At 37.8% G+C, this 23354-nt stretch overlaps 1 protein-coding gene across 2 annotated transcripts; it reads left to right on the top strand.

The window, feature by feature from the left end:
• The first annotated feature begins 1414 nt into the window (after positions 1-1414).
• elmod2 (ELMO/CED-12 domain containing 2) lies at positions 1415-21616 on the top strand. Of its 2 annotated transcripts, none has more exons than XM_052042000.1 (9): positions 1415-1493; positions 7170-7317; positions 8350-8378; positions 9418-9515; positions 12110-12239; positions 12785-12918; positions 16858-16926; positions 18037-18170; positions 20097-21596. In XM_052042000.1, exons 2-9 carry the CDS (start codon positions 7173-7175, stop codon positions 20249-20251), a joined length of 894 nt encoding a protein of 297 aa, XP_051897960.1. In that variant the 5' UTR covers positions 1415-1493; positions 7170-7172; the 3' UTR covers positions 20252-21596. The 2 variants fall into 2 exon arrangements, with proteins under 2 accessions (XP_051897960.1, XP_051897950.1); XM_052041990.1 differs by lacking the exon at positions 1415-1493 and adding an exon at positions 1496-1774 and having other exon boundaries at positions 20097-21616.
• The last annotated feature ends 1738 nt before the right edge of the window (positions 21617-23354 follow it).

Below are 23354 nucleotides of genomic sequence, written 5' to 3'. Positions count from 1 at the left end.
CAGCATGCTAAATGCCTTTTTCACCACCCTGTCTACCACTTTCAATGAAATATGCACATACTCCTAGGTCCCTCTGTTCCATTACTGCCCTACCATTCATAGTACAAGTCCTACACTGGTTTGACTTTCCAAAATGCATCACCTCACACTTCTCTGTATTGAAGTTCATTTGCCACTCCTCGGCTCACTTCCCTTAACCTTCTTCACTATCAACAACACTTAATTTCCTGTCATCCTCAAACTTACTGATCAAGCTTTGTGCATTTGCATCCAAATCATTTATATCAATATCGAATAACAAGGGTCCCAACAATGATCCCTGTGGCACACCATTAGTCACTGGTCTCCATTCTGAGGAACAACCTTCAACCACTGCTCTCTGCTTCCTACCTCTGAGCCAATTTTGAATCCACCTAACTAGCTCTCCCTGGATTTCATGGGACCCAACCTTCCAGACCAGCCTACCATGTGAGACCTTTGCTAAAGTCCAAACAGACAAAAATCCACTGCCCTACCCTCACCTACTTTTTTGGTTACCTCTTCAATAAACTCTAAAAGGTTCGTCAAGCACGACTTTCCACACACAAAGCCACGCTGACTCTTCCTGATCAAACTCTGTCTATCCAAATGCCATTAGATCCTGTCCCTCAGAATTCCCTCCAGTAATGTCCCCACCAATGATGTCAGGTGGACCGGCCTGTAGTTCCCTGGCTTGTCCTCGTTACCCTTCTTAAACAACAGAACAACATTAGCCACCTTCCAATCTTTGGGAACTCCACCAGTGGCTAACGAGTTTGTTTCTGCCATCTATTTATTTCACTTACCCCTTTATCAGCTTCCCCTTCTTGCTTTGGCTCTGCCCTCTTTGAAATTCCCATTCTCCTGCCAAACTGGTTTGAACCCTCCCAAAAAGCATTAGCAAACACCCCTGCAAGGATATTGATCCTGGTCCCAATGAGGAGCAACCCCCCCCCCCCCCCATTTGTACGGGAGAAGCAACCCCTCCCCGTTAGTACAGGTTCCAACTTGCCAACAGTTCCAATGCCTGAGAAATCCAAAGCCCCCTCTCCTGCACCAGCCCCCAGCCATCTGCTCCAACCCCCTCCATCAATGCAGTGAGGACGTGGTGTGTGGGCTAATCCTGAGATTACAACCCTTGAAGCCCTGCTTTTTAACCATTTTCCTGGCTCCCTAAACTCTGCCAGCAAGAACATCTCGGCTAGAACCATACCCCTCCCCCCCCCCCCCCCGATAAACACTCAGTGCACATGGACCCATCAACGTTCAAAAGCACTGAAGCAACGGGCCTCCCTACCCCCACCGCCGAGGCGCGCTCCCTCCACTGGAGGCGCGCTCCCTCCGCTGGGCTCGCGGGGCGTGCGCGCGCTCGGCGGCCGTTCGTGACGCACTTCCGGTCGCTGTTGGCCTGGTGACGGAGATTGATTGGGGAGAAGCGAGAGCTGCTGAGAAAGTTAATTGGAGCCCCCTGGCCTGTGAGTAAGAGGAGTCAGGTCTCTCCCTTGGTGCTGCTGTAGAGCCTTTCGCCCCGCTGTTAGCTGCGCGGGGTGTAGCTCTCGGTCTCCGCGGGTTGCACTGTGGTGGTACCTGGAGAGCAGTGCGAACTTGTTGCGCCGATCGTTGTCGCCCCCTCCCCTGATACGAGGGCTGCTTGCATTGAGCAGCTCCCGTCATGGGGGACGTTTCTGAAAATTACTTACTTAAGTTAAGTGGCTTCATCCTGTACTCTCTGCGTTGGTTGCATGCCCCAGACGATGTGAGTTATTGGAACATGGTACAATATATTTGCATTTTTTTTTACAATTCTTCTGTTTAAACTAATTGTAATTAAACTTCAATGCATTTAGCGTTAAAATTTATTCTTGTGCTTTAAGTCCTAAGAACTAATTGCAAGTTCCTGTTACAAAAGGGTGAACAGACCAGCTTGGAAGTTAACTTCTAGACATGACTCCGAAAACTTGTACCAGCGAAACTCTTTATTTGTGGTTAAGTCGATCAATGGGCAAACCGCATTCTAGTGTTGCAATATTCCTCCAAGCATTGTGTTTCAAAAATTCTGCATTCTTTTGGAAACCAGAGAAGCTGATGCTGTTATGTATTGATTAGATCATTTCTGAACTCTGGTGAACAGTTCTGAGCACTACAAGGAGGAGTATTCATGGACTCCACAGATTAAATTAAATGCAGCAGTATTACAGACCAGTGTATTCCCTGGAATTTAAACTGAGAATTAACTCTGATCAGTTTTCAAAATATTAAGGGGAAGTAAATATCAAGTTAAACTGTTTCCATTGGTTGATGGGTCTTGGACTAAGAAAACTCGATTTTAAAATTAGAACCAGGCCTTTCAGGAATGACTTCACAAAAGCTAGTAAAAATGTGCAGCACTTCTGCAAGTGATAATTGGTAATGTGATAATTGTACATCTGATGGTGTTTTTTTTTGTAATGAGCAAAAATGATTAGAGAGACATAGCTCACAGATGAGCTCTGAGCTTAAACAGAACACAAAGTAGGAGCAGGAGTATGCCAAGCCTCTCAAGCCTGCCCTGCCTTGATTTACCCCAGGCCTCTACCCCTTCTGTGCCTGAACCCTCAATCCCCTGATCTTTCAAAAAAGTGATTTACTTCCGCTTTAAATATTTCTAATGAGCAGGCTTTCACCACTATCTGGGGCAGAGAATTCCAGAGATTTGCCATATTCTGCAAGAAGAAATTTCTACGTACCTCACTTTTAAATGATTGTCCCTTTTTTTGAAATTATGTGTCATTGATTGAAATTCTACTAGTGTACACTTCTTGACACTTACCCTGTTGTGCCCTTTTAGGACTCTGTTTCAATAAAATCACCCCTCATTCTTCTCGACTCCAAAGAATACAGACGCAGTTTGTTTTGCCTCATTCTCTCATCCCAGGAATAGCCTGGTGAATCTGTTTTGGATTGCCTCTAATATCCTTCCTTAATTGAGGGCACCAGAACTGTGCACAGTACTCCACACGTGGCCTCTTCGACACTCACAGTAGAGCAGCATCAAGGGTAATATGGTCTCCTGCTGTTTTTATAGAGGGTGTAATTGCAATTTGAATGGTACATAACATGTGGGGGGAAAATCTCATTTATTTTGTGGTGGTGTAGAGAGCTGAATCTCCTATCTATTGCAGTATTACAAGGCACTAAATTGTTTAGCTGTTTAGTTTTTCTCAGTGTTGTGAAACGTGAACATCTTGCCTAAAATTGAATAGTAATAAGTAAAATGTAACCAGTAGTATAGGACTGAAGGGGCAAAACAGCACTATTGTTGGTCAGTACTAATTCATGAATACTACTCGTATGAGGATAAACAGTATGTCTGATTAGCTGAATATTGTAAAGGCTCTGACTCAAATATTTCAAAAACAAGTAAAAGATGGGTATCTTGTTAATAGATGATGGATAATGACCATATTATGATTGGTTTCTCAGGAGCAGGGTGTCTTGGCCTCTGTGGTATAGTCATCCTCACTTTAATTGTACACTTGTGGCACTTGTCTTTCCTAATTTAGCTGTTGATTTTGGTGAATCTGTATTCTCTAGAGATATCCAAAACCATTATTGTGGTTTGTATCAATCAGCAACTCAAGTTTTTTTTAGATTGTAAAGCCCACCTGACTAATATTTCATTGTTGTTTGTGAAGAAACTACCAAAACTAATATCTGATTTTATCAACATTATTTTTATACTGGTAAGCTGCACACTGGCCTTGAATTGCAGCCTGATCAGTACATACAGGTTCATCTGGATACTTGGTACCTAAGATGTGATTTGTTTTTTTTTCTTGTGTATTTGTGAACAGTAAATACATAGTGGCTATTTGACTGGAAGGTACATAGCAATCACGAGATCCTATCCTCTCAACACCTAGACTAATAACAGTTTGCATTTATATAGTATCTTCAATGCTGATAAACACAGGGTTCATAAATAAAAATAGTAAAACAAATATTGTGAAATCTCATGTGATTAAAAGCTTGCTCAGTAGTATTCAGCTTCAAGAAGTTCATTGGGCAGGGGAGATACTATGAAAAAGAAATTCCAGAACAGGGAACCAAGATGGGTGAATGTAAGGCCTCTGATGGTTAGATGAAAGAAGTCAAGAATTTGCACAAAATGGGTTCAAATAAATGTAGAGCTCTTGGAAGTGTATATCTGGATGAAGTTAGAGGAAAAAAGGCAATGAAAGAGATTAAGTTCAGAGAATAAGAATTCTGAAAACCACATGCTTTCATAGTGAGAAAGACTTCACATGAGTTGCAATATGGCAGCAGGGTCTTGAATAGCCTCATGTTTGAGTATGGAAAAGGGAAGGCTGATTGGAAAATATTTGAGAGTCTGGCCTGGAGTTTGTAAAAGTATAGATAAGGCTTCCATCAATTTATAAGATGATATATCTTTATTAGTCACATGTACATCGAAACACACAGTGAAATGCATCTTTTGCATAGAGTGTTCTGGTGCCAACATAGCATGCCCACAACTTCCTAACTTGTATATCTTCAGAATGTGCGAGGAAACCCACGCAGACACGGGGAGAATGTACAAACTCCTTACAACTGGTGCTGCAGTTCATATTTAGGATCCTAGTGTCGGATTTAGTTCAGTTTTCATTTTATACAAAAATCCTGTCGTATTGTGATCACTGTTCCTTGACCTCCATATCATAAATTAAGTTTGTCATTGCACAATGCTCAATTATTGGTTTCCCAACATACTGATGGAGAAACCCATCTCTCATGTTCTCTATGAATTTATCCTCTCCATTTGGTTTGCTTAGTCTAAATAGAGATTAGTCTTTCATCTTTATTTTATTCCCCTTGTTACGTGCCTCTCTGATTTATGCCCTGCCTTGCAATATCATTACTTTTGTGGAGGCTTCTGTACAACTCGTGTCAATGTTTGAGCACAGGTCGCCGCCCTAACGCATTAACTGGTTTCTCTTTCCACAGATGTTGCTTGACTAGCTGAGTTCTTCCAACATTTCTATTTTTGTTTCAGATTCCAGGATCTGCAGTTTACATTCTAACATTTTCTGTTCGTTGCTGTTCTTGGCTTCACCCAAAATGATTCAACTTCCCCTCTCCTACCTTTATTCCACTCTTTAATATCAATGCCACCAGCCTCCTTTTTACATTTTTCTAATTTCTTCTAAACGTCAAATGTCCTAGAATATCTAATTCCTAATCTTCGTCACCTTATGGCCTTGTCTCTGTATGACCTATTAATTTGTAGCTATTTATTTGCATTTATATGGTTAATTCATGTATCTCGTTACAAAATACTGCATCCACTTAGATAAAGAGCTTTCAATTTAGTCTATACCAATATTCCTTTGCCCTGCTCTTTAACTTTCTAAATTTCCCCTCTCCAGAAACCTGGAGGGGGATATCTTTTTGGCAAAATCTCTTGTACTTCAATCTTCAACACAGTCCTTCAAGTGACTTGATCTAATCCATGCCACGATTGCTGGAACACCTACCAGTAAAACGCTACAACCATCTATTTCTACTGACAAAAGTTTATCTTCCTCATTGGAGAGTTCCCCTTGCATTAGTTTTGTTTCACTTCAGTGCAAAGTGGTTGAGGTATTTCTACCGTATGTAATAGAGTTGTACTGCATAGGAATAGGCTCTTTGGCCCACAGTGTCTATTGCATCCATCATGCCTATCTATACTAACCCCACTTGCCTGCATTAATTCCATATAGTTTTCTGCCTGGCTCATTCAGGTCCCTGTCCAGATGCCTTTTAAATGCTATTACAGTTCCTGCGTCTACCTACTCCTCTGGTAGCTCATTCCAGATACCAACAACTCTTTGTGTGGAAATATTTACCCCTCTGATCCCCTTTAAACCTTCTTTCCCTCACCTTAAACCTGCAGTTTTAGACACCCCTACCATGAGAAGCAGAACCTGGCTATTTACCTTATTTATGCCTTTCATAATTTTATCTACCTCTGTCATGTCACCTCTTTGCTCCAGGGAAAATAGACCCAACATCTCCAATCTGATAATTCAAGCCCTCCAATCAGTCTCGCCTTTTAACTCATGTTCTCCAATCCAAAGCCTAGCCTGGAAGTCTTGGCCTACAAAAGACTGACTTGCTGCATCATCAACGTGTGCTTAGCATTCTTTTCATTAATGAAGTGACTTTGAATCATATCTAACTCATCAGGACAATCATTCAATGTTCCTATTTCCATTACTTCATTGTCCCCCTCCACCACATGGATGCTTTCACATTGGAACTGTAGGTATATGGGGACTGCCACCTTTGATGGCAATTGCTTTCTTTATAGACCTGCACCCCTGTGTAATTTTCTCTGTACTATGACAACCTCTTGCTCTTGATTACTGTCCTGCTATTTCAAGCAGCAACATTGGCAATGAGGATGAGATCTTCTCTTTAGAACTGGGATGAGAAACTACTTGTTGCTTAAATAGATTGTGAATCAGCCCAAGAGTGCTAAATGGCTTACTCCTTTTTCTTTTGTTCTCATGAGCAGGAATTCATTCTGATCTCTTTGCATCCTGTAATTCACTTGCAAATGGGTGAAGCCAATTATAGTGATTAGATAAGTTAAAACACAAATAACAGTGCACAAAGCAGTTTTGAAGAAAATAATAACCTTTTTTCTTTTGTACTGTCTTTCATCCTGCTCGTTGTTTACAGTATGAAATGTGTGGGTAGGAGGAAGAATTTAACATCAGAGCTGTTTCAGTAGCCTGGTAGTTGGTTCTTGCAGTTAAACAGCTGCTTAAAATATAATGATACAAAATCTAATGATGACAGTGTTCAAATTATATTTTTTATTTAACTAATGCCACTAATTTTGTGGTATTTTTGAGAAGCGTATTGTAGTGGTATTATAATATAAAGTAAAATAACTTTTTAAAAAGGATTAATTGGACAATTAGTTAGCTTTGTCTTTTTAATCTGGGACTTGATTTTGTGCCCTTTATCACCATTAGTCTGTTTTGCAGCTTATGATTTGTGGTGAACTGGGAAGCAGTTTTAATTTGCATAGGGAAGTGATATAAAGTGGTCAGCTGCATCCAAATTAGTTCCTCATCAGGATACTACTGCTGAGTGAATTATGTTTGTTTTATTTCTCACAGGGCATGTTTGGTTTAATTTGGCATTACCTATACAGCTCCTTTCTAAGGTCTTGGGTGAAGTGGATTTTACGGAAGATCACTGGAAGATGTGAACTGCAACGCATTTGTGCTAATACTGTTCAAGGAGCAGATCGAACAATGAGAATAGGTAAGTATTGGTGGAAACTATTTAACTGATGATTAGGACAGCTTTCTTGCCATGATTTGGGAACTTTTTTTTTTGAACACTTTAAATTTGGTTTCTGGCATTTGGTTAAATCGTTGCCACGTACCTCATTTTTATGAGCATTAAATGAAGAACATATTTTGATTTGTGTTGTTGATGCTGGAGGCTTCATTCTTTAACACTTCCATCTGTACGGTCAACCTGTGTGTAAATAATGCAGTTAATTACCATCTGTAGTTAGTATATAGAATAACTAGAAAATCTGACATTTTATTTGGAGAGAGAAACATTTAATTTAAACCATTAGTCCTTGTAGCTGCCTATATATAATATAAATCTATCTATCTAAGATCATTGGCCAATTTAGCCTACTAAACTATCTTTGTTTACTAAGCTATAATTTAAAATTGATAATCTTTCTGATAAATTAATAACTAAATCTTGTCCTCATTCTTCATTTCTATGCTCATACTAACTGATTACTATGCTCATACTAACTTATTTACATGAAAAGCATAATGATGTTTTCCACCAGTCTTTTTCACAGTCCCAATCTCTTCTAGGTTGGGTATTACTAATACTGTGCAGAGTGTCAGGATTATTTTCATTGATTTACAGTCTGGACCCCTTTATGAGCAATCAAACATCCCATCAATTTTGACTACTACCATGTAATAGTTTATCTAATTGCTCTTTTGACATTAATAAATTTCATAATTTAATCGTTAATAGGAATTGGTCCATACATCCAGAATCAGGCTAAATTTATTTTCAAATGAAAATTGGAACTTTATTTATAGATAATGATACTTAATGCAAGTCCATGGAATTAATAATCATTAATTTCTTGCAGCAGCTAGAATGATTTCCAGCCTGTGCAAGTTTGGAATCTGTCTTTGTATGCTTAACTTTCTGTTTGGTCAAAATCGTATTTGATATAAATTATTTCTTAATCTATTGAATTGTGTCAACCCATTTTACCAAAATATTAAATGTTTACATTTCTTTCTATAGAATATTCCTTGGAATCCTCCAGAAGTGAAGTAAGTGAGGTTCATCTCTAGTGTGTGTTATTATCTATGAGAGATCTATTTATTAAAACTGATAACAAATTACTCTTTGATTACCAATGTAGCAATAACATACCTGAAATGGAACTTGGCTTCATGTTAATCTTCTTGTCTTGGATGATGATCATGAGAACATCAAATTTCTTTTAGGGTTATATGATGTACATGAGCATTTTCCTGTGCTTTGGCTCTTTTTCTGTTCTCCCCATCTCCTACCACATTTCCCTTTCTCCCCTTTACAACCCTCCCCCCACTCCCCCACCTCACCACCTCACCATCACCTGATCCCTTTTTTATTGTCTAATTACACAATCTAACCTTGGTAATATTTGTCTTCACTTTGAAGTGTATAGCTCTTGTATCAGTTGAAATATGAATAAAGTATTTCAATGCATTCTTGTGTGAAGGAAAATGCATTTCACTTGGAGACCTGTTTAGCTGTGGGATCACAGGGAGGGGTGGAAACTAGTCCACAAGATACTCAATTGGCACCTTAGATTAATGAAACTTGGTGTGAAGTTCATTCAAACCTATTAAAATGCACATGCTATTCTCAGCACAGTTATGGTTGTAGCGGGAGGACAGGCAGAAATGGGTATGGAGATTATTGACCTTAATAATAGTGATTTTAGGAAAATTTGAGAAAAAATTCTTCTAATTTTTGTGTAATTGTAATCCCTTTTGTATATCAATCTATGCACTGGGGTTGGAATTGTTTTATCACTAGGCCAAAATATTTATTAATCTATCCACCTTGAGCAAATCAGGTGAAAGAAGAATCAAAGCATTCAAGTAGACATTAAAGCTTAATTTTTACATTTCTGGTATTGTATTCCCAGGATTTTTTTGGTATTATTTCTATCTGAAAAGAGAAACAAGTGAGAGAATAAGAAACAACATTGCACATTTTGTATAATTCACTATTTTAAAAATGTTTATCAGACAATTGGTCATTATTTTGATAGCTTTATGCTGAATAATGTGTGTTTCCATTAATTTTTTTCACATTTAGATTTTAAAGGCCGCAGTAACCATTAATAAGGAAAATGTGGAGAACAGAGTTCATGAGATAATGAAGATCAAAAATGTTTCCACTCAGAAAGATCCAAAGTAGGTTTTTTATCTTGAATCAGTTTTAATTTTGTCATCTATTATAAATTTGCTGTTCATTTAAACATTTCAATTCTTACTATGTTTTGCACATTTCAAATTTTAAGACTTTGCTAACAATTCTGCTTCATGTATTACTTTTAAACATCATTGTACATGAACTAAGAGAACGTTCATAGACGTGCTTAGTAGGTCAGACAAATCTAAGGAAAGAGAATCTGGACAAGCATTGCCCCTGCACCACCACCTGCATTTTAGACTTCTTGTATCTGACTTTTTCCCAGTTTTGCTAAGTGGTTATTGACCTGAAACTTTAAAGATGCTACCTGATTTACTGAGTATTTCCAGCTTTCCCCTTTTATTTTTATTGCTGATTTCCAGCATTCAGTATTTCAGTCTTAAGTTTTTATTGTGACTCTGAATGGTGATTTATTAGTAAATCATTCAATGATGGCAACAATATATGGAGATCCCATTGTGATATGTATCCTGGATTGAATCACCTCAAATCTGGCTTTCCTCCTATGGTTCTTATTTGCCTGCTCTTAACCTGGGCTGAATGCAGAGCAGTATTCAAGATGGCCCAATACATCTGGGAGTCTTGCATCAAGATGCATTGAGGTCTCAGTAAAGAGTTGGTTTCACAGCATACTGCTCAGCCCCACTCTCAATAACCTTGTCCACCCATGACAAAAGGCAAAACTGAAGGTTTTTTAAATAGTTTTGTTAAAGTAATTATAGAAAAATTATTTAATTTGCAAGCTGAATATTCCCACTCGAAATCAATGGGATCTCTGATCCGACACCAGGTATTGCTGGGGAATTCGAGCAAGTCTGCTTTGTCACTAGTTTCCACTTTAAGGTATCTTGTAGTGCACTTAAGACCTTTTCAGCCAAGTCCAATTAACTAAGTACATACTAGCAATTGAATCAGTATTTTTAAACCATAGGACCAAACTGTTCTGTAGCTTAATTAGATGAGCCACAGAAGGAGCAGTCCAGCCATATAATTACCATATTAATGCATATCCTGCAATAATAAACCAGGTAATGGAAGTTTTGATTGTGTATCGAGGCTGTTGATGGAAATTTCATTTGGAAAAATTGGAGATTCTGTTGTAAGCTAGCACCAAAACTTCAAGCTGCTATTTTAACTTAAAACTTGTATCAGAATTAAAATAAAATAAACTTTTGAAGCTCCTGACCCCATTATCCAGTAGAGCCCCAATCAAGTACACTATGATCCATCGCACATCTATATCAGAAATAACATCAGTCTGGTAGTCTCAAAGCATATTTTCAGGTTTTATACCAGTAACTGCTCATTTAACCATGAAGCAAGTTGACATTTTGGTGTGGTAAACAGCTATAGGGGTGGATCTTTTGATAAACTGTCCATTTTCACTATTTGTTGTCCATCTGAATATGTCAATGCTTATTATACTTTGCACATTTAAAAAAGACTTCAGAAATTTTTATAACTTTTTATATTATTATAAATCTTGTTAAATATCTTTGTGCTTGAATCAAGACAGCACCCTTAATATAAGCCACTCTCTTGGTCAGTCAGACAGTAGTAATTGGCCATTGTTGTTTCTACTAGCATGCTCCTGAATGTGAAATCCCTCTAGGTGACAGATCCCCTATGGTTTTTGGGGGGAAAAAAGTCCAGTTGTGAACAACCCTCCACACTTTGAATCTGGGCTTTAATTCTTTACCTGAATACTCACTTTGGTGGTCAAATGAATGGAGAACCAAAGAGGATCTACAACTGGTGACCGTTGTAGTATGTGATTGGGGGTGGGGGGGGGGGCCAGGGGGGTTAAGGGCAGGTGTGTGGAAATGGAATAAGACTACAAAATTACATTAATATTGCTGAACTACAGCTTTGGCAGGGAGTTTGAGTTTCTCCCCACATAATTGGAGAGTGAGTCACTGGGAAATTATAGGTCTATTAGTTTAACATCTGTTGTAGAGAATTTGCTATAATCTGTTATTAGGGACACAGTGACAGTATTTTTACATAGTATGGCTTTGTAAAGTGTCCTTCACATCTCTCAAAATTAGGTGAGGGGTGGGAATGGAGGGGAGGGAGCAACAAATTAGCTGAGCCAATGTTTAATATTGAATTCTACAACTTCAGGTAATTTGATTTACTTCTGAATCTGTGGTCCATCTGTGATATTGGCTCAGCTAGTCTGTTGTCTTTTCCCCTTCTGGGAGTGGAGGACATGCCCAGCCTGACCAGCTGGGTATGTCTTCCTGTTCTACATTTCACCACTCTCACATTCTGTGCTCTCGCCCTCTAACTGCTCCCATTCATTCACTGACCAGATAACCTCGTTTACAGTTTATCTCTATTTTCACCCCAGTTTTACCCTATCAGAGACATTCCCTTCCCCCTCCCACCCTCGCTTAACAAAGCTCTTTCGTTTCCTTCAGTTCTGACGAAGGGTCTTTGACTTGAAATGTTAACTGTTTCTTTTCTTGCAGATGCAGCCTGACCTGCTGAATATTTCCAGCATTTTCTGCTTTTATTTTGGAACTTAAAGGCTGACTGGTCCCTTTGTTGATGTACATTTTTTTTCCCTTAGATTCAAGTTAAGTTTACAGACTTGCTTGCTTCAAATCACCGGCTTTAAGAAACTCTACATTGATGTTGAAAACCTTCGCAAGCAGCCTTTTGACTCTTCAAACAAGCAACATGAAGATATGCTAATAAAGGTATGTTTCTCCTACTCCATTACTTGCTTAAGCAATCATTTCTACAATATCTCATTCTTTGAGAATATGAAGCAAACGTAACTTGAGGTTCATTTTTGGCTTTGTTTTGAAGAAGTTGGATTATGATCAGAGTGACATTTCATGTTGTACCCTGTACCAAAAAAATTCCATGCATGGAAAATAACAGATGGAATCGTGGATCAGTTATTTTAAGTCTCTTCTGAAAGGTTTTTAGGAATCTATTTCTCCATGCAAACAAAAAAATCTACAAGTATTGATTTTATTAACTACCAAACCTGAAACGGAATTTTTAAAATCAGATTGAGCTAGGTTGTACCTGATTGAACTGATTAGGGTTAAACGTATGATTTTTCTGCAAGCAATATATAGTTGAATATAACTGAACAGTCTTAAAGCAAAAGCAATTCCATTTGAAGTACTCTATTTTTCTTTAATTTGTAACAAGGATATGCTTTGTCATGGTTTTCTGGACTGATGGATTATCACATTACTGTTAATTTCTTCCGTGACTTTCTGACTTTCAGCTGTGGAAATTGTTGATGCCTCATGTACCCCTGGAATCAAGAATCACCAAGCAATGGGGTGATATTGGTTTTCAAGGTGAAGATCCTAAAACTGACTTCAGAGGCATGGGAATGCTGGGGTTGCATAATTTAGTGTAAGTCCTTGTATCTTTGTGTCGTATGCAAATACTGAAGACATTTTAATTGCACCATGGTTAAATGTGATGATGTATGTTCTAATTTTCAACCGGGTCCAGATGTGCTCTTAAAGGAGAGGCAAATGTTATTTGGACTATTTACAATCTTGGGATGTCCAAAGCATTTTACAGGCAATGATGTATTTTTGAAATTTTATTTGTGCTAAGGTAGGTAACACAGATACACCCATGGATTTGGGGGGGAAGGGGGCATGAATTACCTGCTAAATAAATTGTAGCAGACAGAACTACATATTTTGATATTAATGTGATCTTACTATGCCCCTTTTTGATATCATCTTAGTTCTTACAAAGTTGAAGGAATCGCTATTGACTTGTTTTAAACCATCTGCATTAAGCATTAGGTAGGCAGGCAGTTTGGTGTAAAATAGAAGCATAGTTCAGGCCTCCCAGTTGGGTATGCATTCTGATCACTTTTAATTTTGTGGTTTTCAGCAAAACTCCCACTGTGGGCAGGGCTTCAATATTTGATAGAATTTTACATTGAATTTGGGATTGAGTTACTTGAGTAATTTTTAAGAAGATAAAGCAAATCAACAAGATGCTTGCTTTTGTTGAAAGAAGAAATTGTGTTACAGTGAAATTGGAATCAGGAGGAGTTGGTTAAGTTTGGGAAGTGAGATGTGACGACAGACAATTGACAGCTATCTCACTTTCAAGGAGTATAATTTCTGCATCCCGCAACTGATTTAAATTTGTGGTTTGGTAAAGAAGTTTAAGGGTGAAATGGTGGCTTGTAATTATTTCCAAAAGTAGCAAGCTTGAGGATTGGGGTTTGCTTTTTTAAAATAGTGTCCAAGAAAACAAAATCAGAGTAAACAAGTAATAAATATAAACACAGATTGCTGGATCTGCAAGTATGTAAAAAGCAAAAAGATGGTGGGGGGGAGAGAAATTCAGAAATTAACTGAATTAACTAGTAGAAGGCACAAATAACATGGTATATGAAGTGGTCTAATGGGAATGAAGAACTAAGTAATTAATACTAGTTTTTTTAAGAAGAACTTGATATCCTGGATCTGATGTTCTGAAAAGTGCTTCTAGTGGATTGAAAAAACAGCAAATGTAACACACTTTTGGGAAAAAAAGGGTGAGAACTACAGGCTAGTTACCTTCATTAGCCTCTGGCAAAATGCCACAATTCATTTTAATGGAAGTTGTAACATGATGCTTAAAAATTCCTAATGAGATTAGATGGTTTTAACATGATGTTGTACAAGATAAATCCCATTTGGCAATTGAAAGTTTTTGAGAACTTAATTAATGGGTAGCAGAGGGCTATGCAGTGGATATAGTTAAATTAATGCTTTTTGAAAATTCAGAAAACGCCATGGGTAAAATTGTTACACAAAATAAAGGCTCAGGGTTGAAGGGAAATATTGCATAGTGGTTTGCATGGTTTATTATCACGTACTGAGGTACAGTGAAACTTTTTGCATGCCATCTGTACAGATTTCATCACGTCAGTGCATTGAGGTAGTACAAGTGAAAAGCAATAACGGAGTGCAGAATAAAGTGTTACAGTTACAGAGAGAATGCAGGCAGACAGTAAGGTGCAAGGCCATGATGAGGTAGATTTGTGAGGTCAAGAGCCCATCTTATCACACAAAGGGACCATTCAATAGTCTTATAACAGTGGGATAGAAGCTGTCCTGGAGCTTGGTGGTACGTGCTTTCAGGCTGTTGGCCTTTTGCCCAGTGGGAGGGGGAGAAGAGAATGCCTGGAGTGAGTGGGGTCTTTGATTATATTGACTACTTTACCAAGGCAGCGAGAAGTGTAGACAGAGTCCACGGAGGGGAGGCTGGTTTCCGTGATGTGCTGAGCTGTGTCCACAACTCTGCAGTTTCTTGGGATCTCGGGCAGAGCCGTTGCCATACCACGCAGTAATACATCCTGATAGGATGCTTTCTATGGTGCGTCAATTAAATATTGGCAAGAATCAATGGGGACATGCCAAATTTCCTTAGCCTTCTGAGGAAGTAGAGGTGCTGGTGCATCTACCTGGTTGGACCCAGACAGGCCATTGGTGATGTTCACTCCCAGGAACTTCAGACTTTCAATCCTCTTGCCCTCAGCACTGATGTAAACAGGAGCATATGCACCACCCCCCTTCCTGAAGTCAATGACCAGCTCTTTTATTTTGATGACATTGAGGGAACGGTTTTTGTCATGACACCAGGTCACTAGGTTCTCTATCCCCTTCAAGTCATCGTTATTTGAGATCTGGCCCACCTCGGTGTCATCCGCAAACTTGTAGATGGGGTTAGAGCAGAATCTGGCCAAGCAGTCGTGAGTGTATAGGGAGTAAAGTTGGGAGCTGAGGACGCAATCTTGTGGGCCACCAGTGTTGAGGATAATTGTGATAGAGGTGTTGCCACTTATCCTTACTGATTGCAGTCAGTTGGTCAGGAAGTGGGGGATCCAGTTGCAAAGGGAGGTGTTCAGTCCCAGGTCTAGGAGTTCAGAGATGAGTTTGCTTGGAATTATAGTATTGAAGGCGGAGCTGTAGGCAATAAATAGTAGTCTAATGTAGGTGTCTTTACTATCCAGATTCTCCAGAGATGAGTGTAGGGCCAGAGCGATGGCATCTGCCGTGGACCTGTTTCAGCAGTAGGCAAATTGCAGTGGGTCGAGGTTGCTGGGAGGCTAGAGTTGATGTGTGCCTTTCCAGCCTCTTGAAGCACTTCATGATGGTGGATGTCGGAGCCACTGGGCAGTAGTGATTAAGGCATGTTACTTTATTTTTTTGGAGAGGCAAGTTTGTGAATAAATGGGGCATTTTGTAAGTTGTTATTCTATTACTACTTTGGTGTCATAATGATCTGTCCTGGAGTCTGCTGTTTGCCTTCCATTTTAATGACTCTGATGAACATAATACTTGGGGGGGGGGCGGGTGGAAGGGATGCATGATTAAGCCAATCAGCCCCTCTTGCTTGCTTTGCAATTCAAGAACATCATGGCTGCTTTCCTGCACTGAGCCCACTTCATTTAATTCCTCTTGTATCCAAAATTGTTGATTGTTTTTAATGTCTGAGCTTCCATAGCCATCTTGAAGAAACAATTCCAAAGATTCACTATCTCTGGCTGACTCTTTATTTTGGAGACTCTGACCCCTGGTTCCAGATGCTCCAGCTAGGGAAACATCAAGTCCACGTGCAATCTGTCAAGTCTCAAGAATTTGGTACCTTTCAATAAGATCACCTGCTATTCTTTTAAACTAGTCTGCTTCCTCACTGTTCTTCAAATGACAAGCTTGCCATCCAGGAATTTGCTGAACTTCTACTTAATTATTGTAATTGAATCCTTTTAAGGAGATCAAGTGTGTACGAGATATTCTAGATGAGGTCTCAACAGGGCTCTATGTAATTGTAGCAAAATATCCCTGCGCAGTGGCCCTGCAGTTCCAGCTGCCCACTCCCACTCTGACCTCTGTTGTTGGCCTCTTGTGTTTGGGATTCATTTGAACAGTATAAACTTGAGCCACGCTTCACCTTCTGGCTAGCCACATTTCAGCCCTTGGGGCTCAATATTGAATTCGGCAATTTTGGATAAACAGCCCTTCAGGTTTGTTGGAAGGAGCTGGTTCCTGTGCATTGGCAGAAAATGTTGAGGGTGCTCTGTGGGTTGGGCAGTGTGTGGGGTTTGGGATGCATGGATCCTGGGGGTGAAGTTGGTGGTTCTGGGTGATGACATCTCATGGTAGAGTTCAGCATTGGATTTGTTTGTCTTTGTGGATGCTGCCCTACCTCCTGTTTGCAACATTTTCTGTTTGCCTGATGTATGCTTTGCTGCACAGAAGGAAGAAAGAAATCTCCAAAGTATTAGATTTTTGACACTAAATGGCAGATGTGAATTTGTGTGTTTTGCTGTTTTAGGTTCTTTGGGGAACATTATCCAGAAATAGCACGCCAGACTCTCTCTCAATCAAATCATCCCAAAATAGGGTAAGTAGAAGGATGTTTTTTAAACCAAGAAAGCTTAGCAAAAAAAGATATGAGCCTGATGGATCCTTTTGCTGCATGTTTAAAATCAAAATTCAGAAGAAAATTCATTCTAAATATAATCTAAAATAACAATCAAGCAGCAGTGATTTCTTGCAATACCTTGATTTTATTTTTGCACCAGAAAAGTCTCTCTAAAAATGCTGTAAAACTCTTGATAATCTACTGTCCATCCATTTGGAAATCCTGATGTTTCAGCATCTGGTTCACCAGGTGCTGATTCCTGCACTCCCTTCCACTTACTGGGACCCTGGTTCCTGTGCTCCCTTGAGCCTTACCAGGATCACTGGAAAATTCTACTGTATAATGTCTGAAGGTGTGTTGGAGTATTAATAGAAAAGCATCCAATAGTTCAGAAAATCTGCTAGTCTGGCACCACTGAAATCCTGGGCATGTTAGATTAACAGTTTTACTGTATGTATAATTTTATGAAGGCCTTATTTTCAGAATATTTTAATTGAGAATCAAATGTATACTTTAAATCTCTTTTGCAACTCCAAACAAACCATTTAAGCTTACCAACTCTTGGATGAATATCTTTGTTGTTTAAAAACATCATTTCAGATGTAGCATCTAATTTAGGGTACCTGGCATTGGTGCTTCCATATATTAGTTTTATTTGTATAGTTGCATGGACAAAACAAAATGCATGATAATTTAGCTTAGTAAACCTAAGAAACTGTTCCATCAAATGTGTATAACCAGGGCCATTAAGCACGAGTATGGAGACCTGAAGTAAAGTGAAGATTTAAAAACAAAAACTCTTAATGGATGGAAGGTGCTCTGATTTAGTTCTTCCCCCTTTTTTTTGCTCATGGACATTCCCCATTTTTCATTTATTTTTCTTTTTCCCCTTTCCTTTCTTTGGAGTAGACTCGATGGGCTGAATGGCCTACTTCTGCTCCCTTGTCTTGTGATTTATGCAAAATGTAATCTACATCGTTTCATTTGCAAAAATTAAGTTTTCTTTTTGTAAATTAGCTTTCTTTTAGCAGCTTCAGAATGTGACTGCATTTAAAATCTATTTGACAAATCTCATGTTACCAATTTCAGATATTCCTATGCTATTGTTGGAATAAATCTCACTGAAATGGCTTATAGTATGCTAAAGACTGGGTTGTTAAAATCTCATCTTTACAACTTGGTTTCTGGGACTCCTCAGTTGCGTCACTTTCATGAGTTTTATTGTAAGTATTTTAAAAGGTTTCCTTTCAGTTTACTGCTTGTTTCTTACTCCTGCAGAATGCATTTTGTTCGCTCCAATGTTAATTATCTTTTTTCCCCACAGTGAATTTAATATCCACATTGATGTAAATTGCTTGAAATTAAATATGCCTTGTGATTTATTACAGGTATATGAAAATTGTTAATTTGTAGCAATATTATTGTGTTCCCTACAGCATATTCCTATCTTAGATTGACAGTGTTTTCCAGCTAGGTAATGTTCACCATACCTCACCATGCAGAAGGACATTTTCATAATTTGTGCATTCTAATAGTATGTTAACAAGTCATTTTTAAATATGACACTAGTCATTTGCTTTTCTTCATTGTTTGTCAGACCAACTCTCATTCTAACCTTGGTCTGGGTTACTTTCATAATCTTGCAAACTTGTTAATGAATTTTTCAATTAATTATTTGTGATCAGAACAGCAATAAACCATTTTACAACAGCAGACCACCATAGGTTTTCAAACTTGGGTATCAAAAATCAAGTTTAGCTTGAACTAATTTAAAATTGCATAAAATTGAATTTTTGGATAGTATAGTATTGACTGGTCTTTGTAAATATATTACTTTGCATAGGCACATTGATGAAATGTTTCTATTCAAACCACTCTACTGTCCATCACTTCAGCTGAAGTGGAAAGCTATTACTTAAACAAGGTCACAGTGAAAGCAGCATTAGAGAATAAGATTTGCAGATAAATTTAGTTTAACTGAAGTACTGTAATTGAGAGGTTTCTCCACTGCTGTTATTTTTCTTCTGGGTATGTCCTTTTATTACTTATTTTACAGCATTGCTATTTGGTGTTTGTTAGTACATTCATAACTGAAATCAATGGGTGTTTTTGATTTGCGTTCTAGTACCATTACAAAGCACTTTAATAGTATTGGGCCACTTTTACCTCACATTTATCTCTGCTTTACCATTTAATTTTTCCTGCATTCTATCCTGTTCCTCTTTTATCTTCCCCCATACTATCTTCAACTTTTCAGATTTGAAAGGTCACTGGTCTGAAATGGCAACTGGAGTAACATTTTTAGTTACTGAGTATTTAATTTCAATTTATGGCATTCTCCATGTTTTTCCAAAAATATATTTTAATGTGTGGTGATTCAAATGGTTCTGTTTCTTAAGTATAATCCAGCCAAACTGTGACAACTGAATAACTTTGCTTTTTGTTATGCTTGCTGGTTTATGCTGGCTTTGAGTTAAGCAATCCTTTTCAAAATCCCTCCATGGTCACGTCAGTACCCTTTGAATTATTTCTGATCCTTCTGTGACATCTCGAGCATGCCCTGGATTTAATGGCTCCATCACTGGCAGCAGCACCTTCAGCTGCTAAGGCTGTTAAGCTGTGCATATCCACTCTATTTCTTTTTGCCACCCTTGCCCTTCTAAGAAGCTATATAAAACTTGCCAATCTTTTGGTTATGTACCCTAACTCTTTGGTGTGACTTTGCAAGCTTTTTGTTAACACTTCTGTGAAGTTCTTGGAATGTGATTTTTTTTAAAAGGTGTTGTGTAAAGAAATGTTGTTTACTACTTTGAATATGATTGTTTTAATCTGGCTGAATTGATGTTAAATTCCTTAAGCCTCCTTGTCCTTTTTTGTGCAGAACTTGAAAATGTGATTATTTTAAATTTTTTTAAGAAGTCTTTTTAATTTCTTAATTGCCTTTTGTGCTCTTAAAGTTCAAATGCAGAGTGCACAATGCACAGATGGTATTAAAATACCAGAGATTTGCACACTGAGAAATTGCTATAGACATTCAGTTGGGCACAGAGGTGAGCACATTAGATTGGTAACTAGTTAATAAATGGTCAGAACAGAAGCAAAACTCAGTGATGTCCATTCTCTGTGAATAAGTTTCTTTTTTGTTTTAGGTTATCTGATGTATGAGTTTAATCAGTTCTGGTTCAAGGAGGAACCATCCAGCATTATGGAATTCAACTACTACAGAGAACAATTTCACAAAAGGGTAAAAGAGCTCCTGATAGATTCCAACATAGTACTTACCCTGAAAGCAAATAGACAGTAAAATGCATGAAACCCATGAAGTATCACTTAGGATTAATTGAACAAAGTGAGTTCATGCAGTGGATCTGTAGTCTCTCAGTGGATTTGTTTCTTTTAAATAGAAACCTATCAACATTATGTGACTGAAATTTAGAATAAATCCTTTTTCAATATACATATATTAAAATTGTTTCAAGGTGCCTTGTGTTTGATAGCACAGATATGGATAATTATGGTGTGATCCAGAATGCAGTAATGGAAGTGGTATTCTTATTGAAGCAAATATTGAAATGTATTTAAATTTGAGTGATTTTTCAGTTTTACTTTTGAGGACAGCCACTTAAAAATATACCCACTTAAAAATATTACTACAGTTTCCTTTGCTGTTAATAAGAGAGCTTGATAAATGTGTCTAAATTTTTTAATTATTTCTGATTTTTTTTTTACTGCATTAATGTCTTGGGCTTATTTGGACTAATTACAAGACTGTGATCTCAACGACTGAGAGCAAAACTTGTTAGATTTCTCATATGAAATTTTCAGTTGAGATTACTGCTTTAGAAACTATTCCATGTGGTTTTTCATGATTTAAAAATACATCTTAGAATTTAAAAATACATCTTAGAATTGGATAGAAAACAGGTGGCATGTTAAACCCCACCAGAGCATTTCCATGTATGTTAAGAATGGGTTATCACTTGTATATGCTGTAAATCTAAATTTTCCAGCAATAATCTGTTTTAATCTGACAGGAGTTTATGTTTTAAAAGTCCTGTGTATTACATAGTTATTAATTGCAGATAAATTTGTAAACTAATCTTTCTATTGGAGCATCATTAGCTGTCAATTACACGGAGCTATGACCAAGTTCAAGTTGTTGACAATCTTGTACTATTGTGGAGGTCCTCAAGAAATAAGAATTATCTGCTAATAATGGTATTCACCATGACTTTCCACAAAGACAAATTAAGTACACCAAAAAATAATTAAAAATTAATTTCAGTGGTTGTCGGTGGAGATTTTTAAAAGGGGCACAAGAACAATAAATTATTTTGTGATTTGTTTTTTGTCGTTTTGAGCCTCCTCTCACTCAGGATGGCAGCAGCAGGTGATGTTTTTTCATGCACCTTTCCTGCTTTTTATTGAGGATTGCTTATTGGTGTATGACCACCAGTCAGATGTTTTGTATTTATTACTGGTGTGATTAATCTAGATAATGCATTTATACTTGAATGTTGATTTAGTTTATTGGATGAGATACTTCCTACCATTAAAAGATGCTCTGTTTAAAGTTTATATAGATTTGTACCAGATGGCTCTCCATATAGGTGGAAGGGTAGAACTTATTTTATGAACTTCTGCTCAATTAAAATTATACCTGCAACAGCTAAGTGTATGTGGTATTTATTTTGGTTTTTTACTTTGCATTTTGAGGTTTTAATTAATAAAGATCTGATTTGAATATTTAGAAAGTAATGTTACTACTTCAAAGGCACTAAGTGCTGTGGGCATGAAATGTGTTTTTGCACCAGGTACTGTGGTGAAGTAACAGCCTTTCTGGGAATTGTTTTGGAGGACTTGGACCTCCTTTCTGTAATTTTTACATTTAATATCTGCAGCTTGCCAAATTTATAGTGATTGGACATTTTTGTAAACTTAAGTCTACCCTCAATGCTTTAAGAATTATCTATTTTTTTTAATTTCTTGAGTTTGCACCACTTCTGCAGTTGAAGGAATTAATGCTGATTCAATGGGTCAAATGCTATTGATGGTTGGCCACAAAACTTCGGCATGATAAATATTGACACTTCTGGTGAACTTTCTTGGGGAGGGAGAATGCCAATATTATTTTCTTAAATGTTTTGCTCTTGGTCTCAACACTGCATCATTCATTTCCAAGTAGCCTTTTTCTATGTTTCCAATGGAAAATGGCAAATTCTGTGGTTAAATTACCAGATTACTAAATAAATCCACCTATGTCAAATGGAATCCATTTGTTTACCTATAAGTTTTTTTCTCCTGTTGATAGTGGTGCAGAATGTTCTTTTGAGATTTTGAATATTTTTTTTTCTCTGATGTTTAGCCTACTCAAAACAGCATGAAATGAGTGTTTTTCAACACCCAGACTGAGTTGGTGGTATTGGCCACCAATATCAAGAGCTTGGCTCCAATGATTTGGTGGCATTGAAATAAATTCAGTAGCATTGCCAGATTAGTCAAAGAAAGAACCTTCCTTCTGATCAATTAGCCTCCACTTGTGCTTATATCCTTAATACTCACAAGAGTCCCTCATCCCACTTCCTTCTGTTTTGGGCTGTTTTAAGTCTATTCTAATGGCTGACTTTCATTTTCAATAGATAAGGAAATGTAAAATGTCCATGAATTTCTTCATTCTACACAATTTAGTGGGATATTATACTCCTGATCCAACAAGGGAATAAGCCATTTTAAGTTATAATCTTTGATTTAGCCTTTTAGTTTTTCCAAGAATGGTATTTAAACACCCTAAAGAAAATTGCTTTTGTTGAATTAGTTATCAATGTAACTCTAAGGAAGCACTAACTAATTGTAACATTGAATTATAATTATTTTTGAGTGGAAGTGGGGTTGAGTATAGCCCAAAGTTTTAAACTTTGGTAAAGTTAATTGATCATGAAAGATTGGATGTAGTCATTGATTAAAACTGTAAATGAGTTGGAGAAATGTTATAATTCTTCTTGATTTAGGCCTTTGGGATTGAGGGTGACTTGCTTCTATTCTCTTTGGCTTCATTTGATTTCTTTCATTTTTTTTAACACAGGGGACTAGGTGGGGGAAGAGCACTTAGCTGCACTCAGATTGGCAACCACTTTGAAATGAATAGGAGCATGCTACGTAACACCATGATGATTTTTTTTTTAAAAGCTAAGGCACAAGAAGCAAAGTGTATCCAACCCCTAAGTGGAACAGAAGGCCAGAGGCACTGCTAGCACCTTCCTGACTTCTGCCCTGCCCTCTGTTTTGCTGTTACATGATGGTTCTGTACACAAGCGCCAACTGAATAGTAGCATCATATAAGCCAATGAAATTGGAAAAAGACACATTTCCAGAAGCTAATTATTTCTACATCAGGGAAATGAGGGGGA

The sequence above is a fragment of the Pristis pectinata genome, chromosome 2, assembly GCF_009764475.1.
Source record: "Pristis pectinata isolate sPriPec2 chromosome 2, sPriPec2.1.pri, whole genome shotgun sequence".
Taxonomy (NCBI): Eukaryota; Metazoa; Chordata; class Chondrichthyes; order Rhinopristiformes; family Pristidae; genus Pristis; species Pristis pectinata.
Note: the sequence above shows the minus strand (reverse complement) of the source record. Positions and strands in the feature narration are given on the sequence as shown.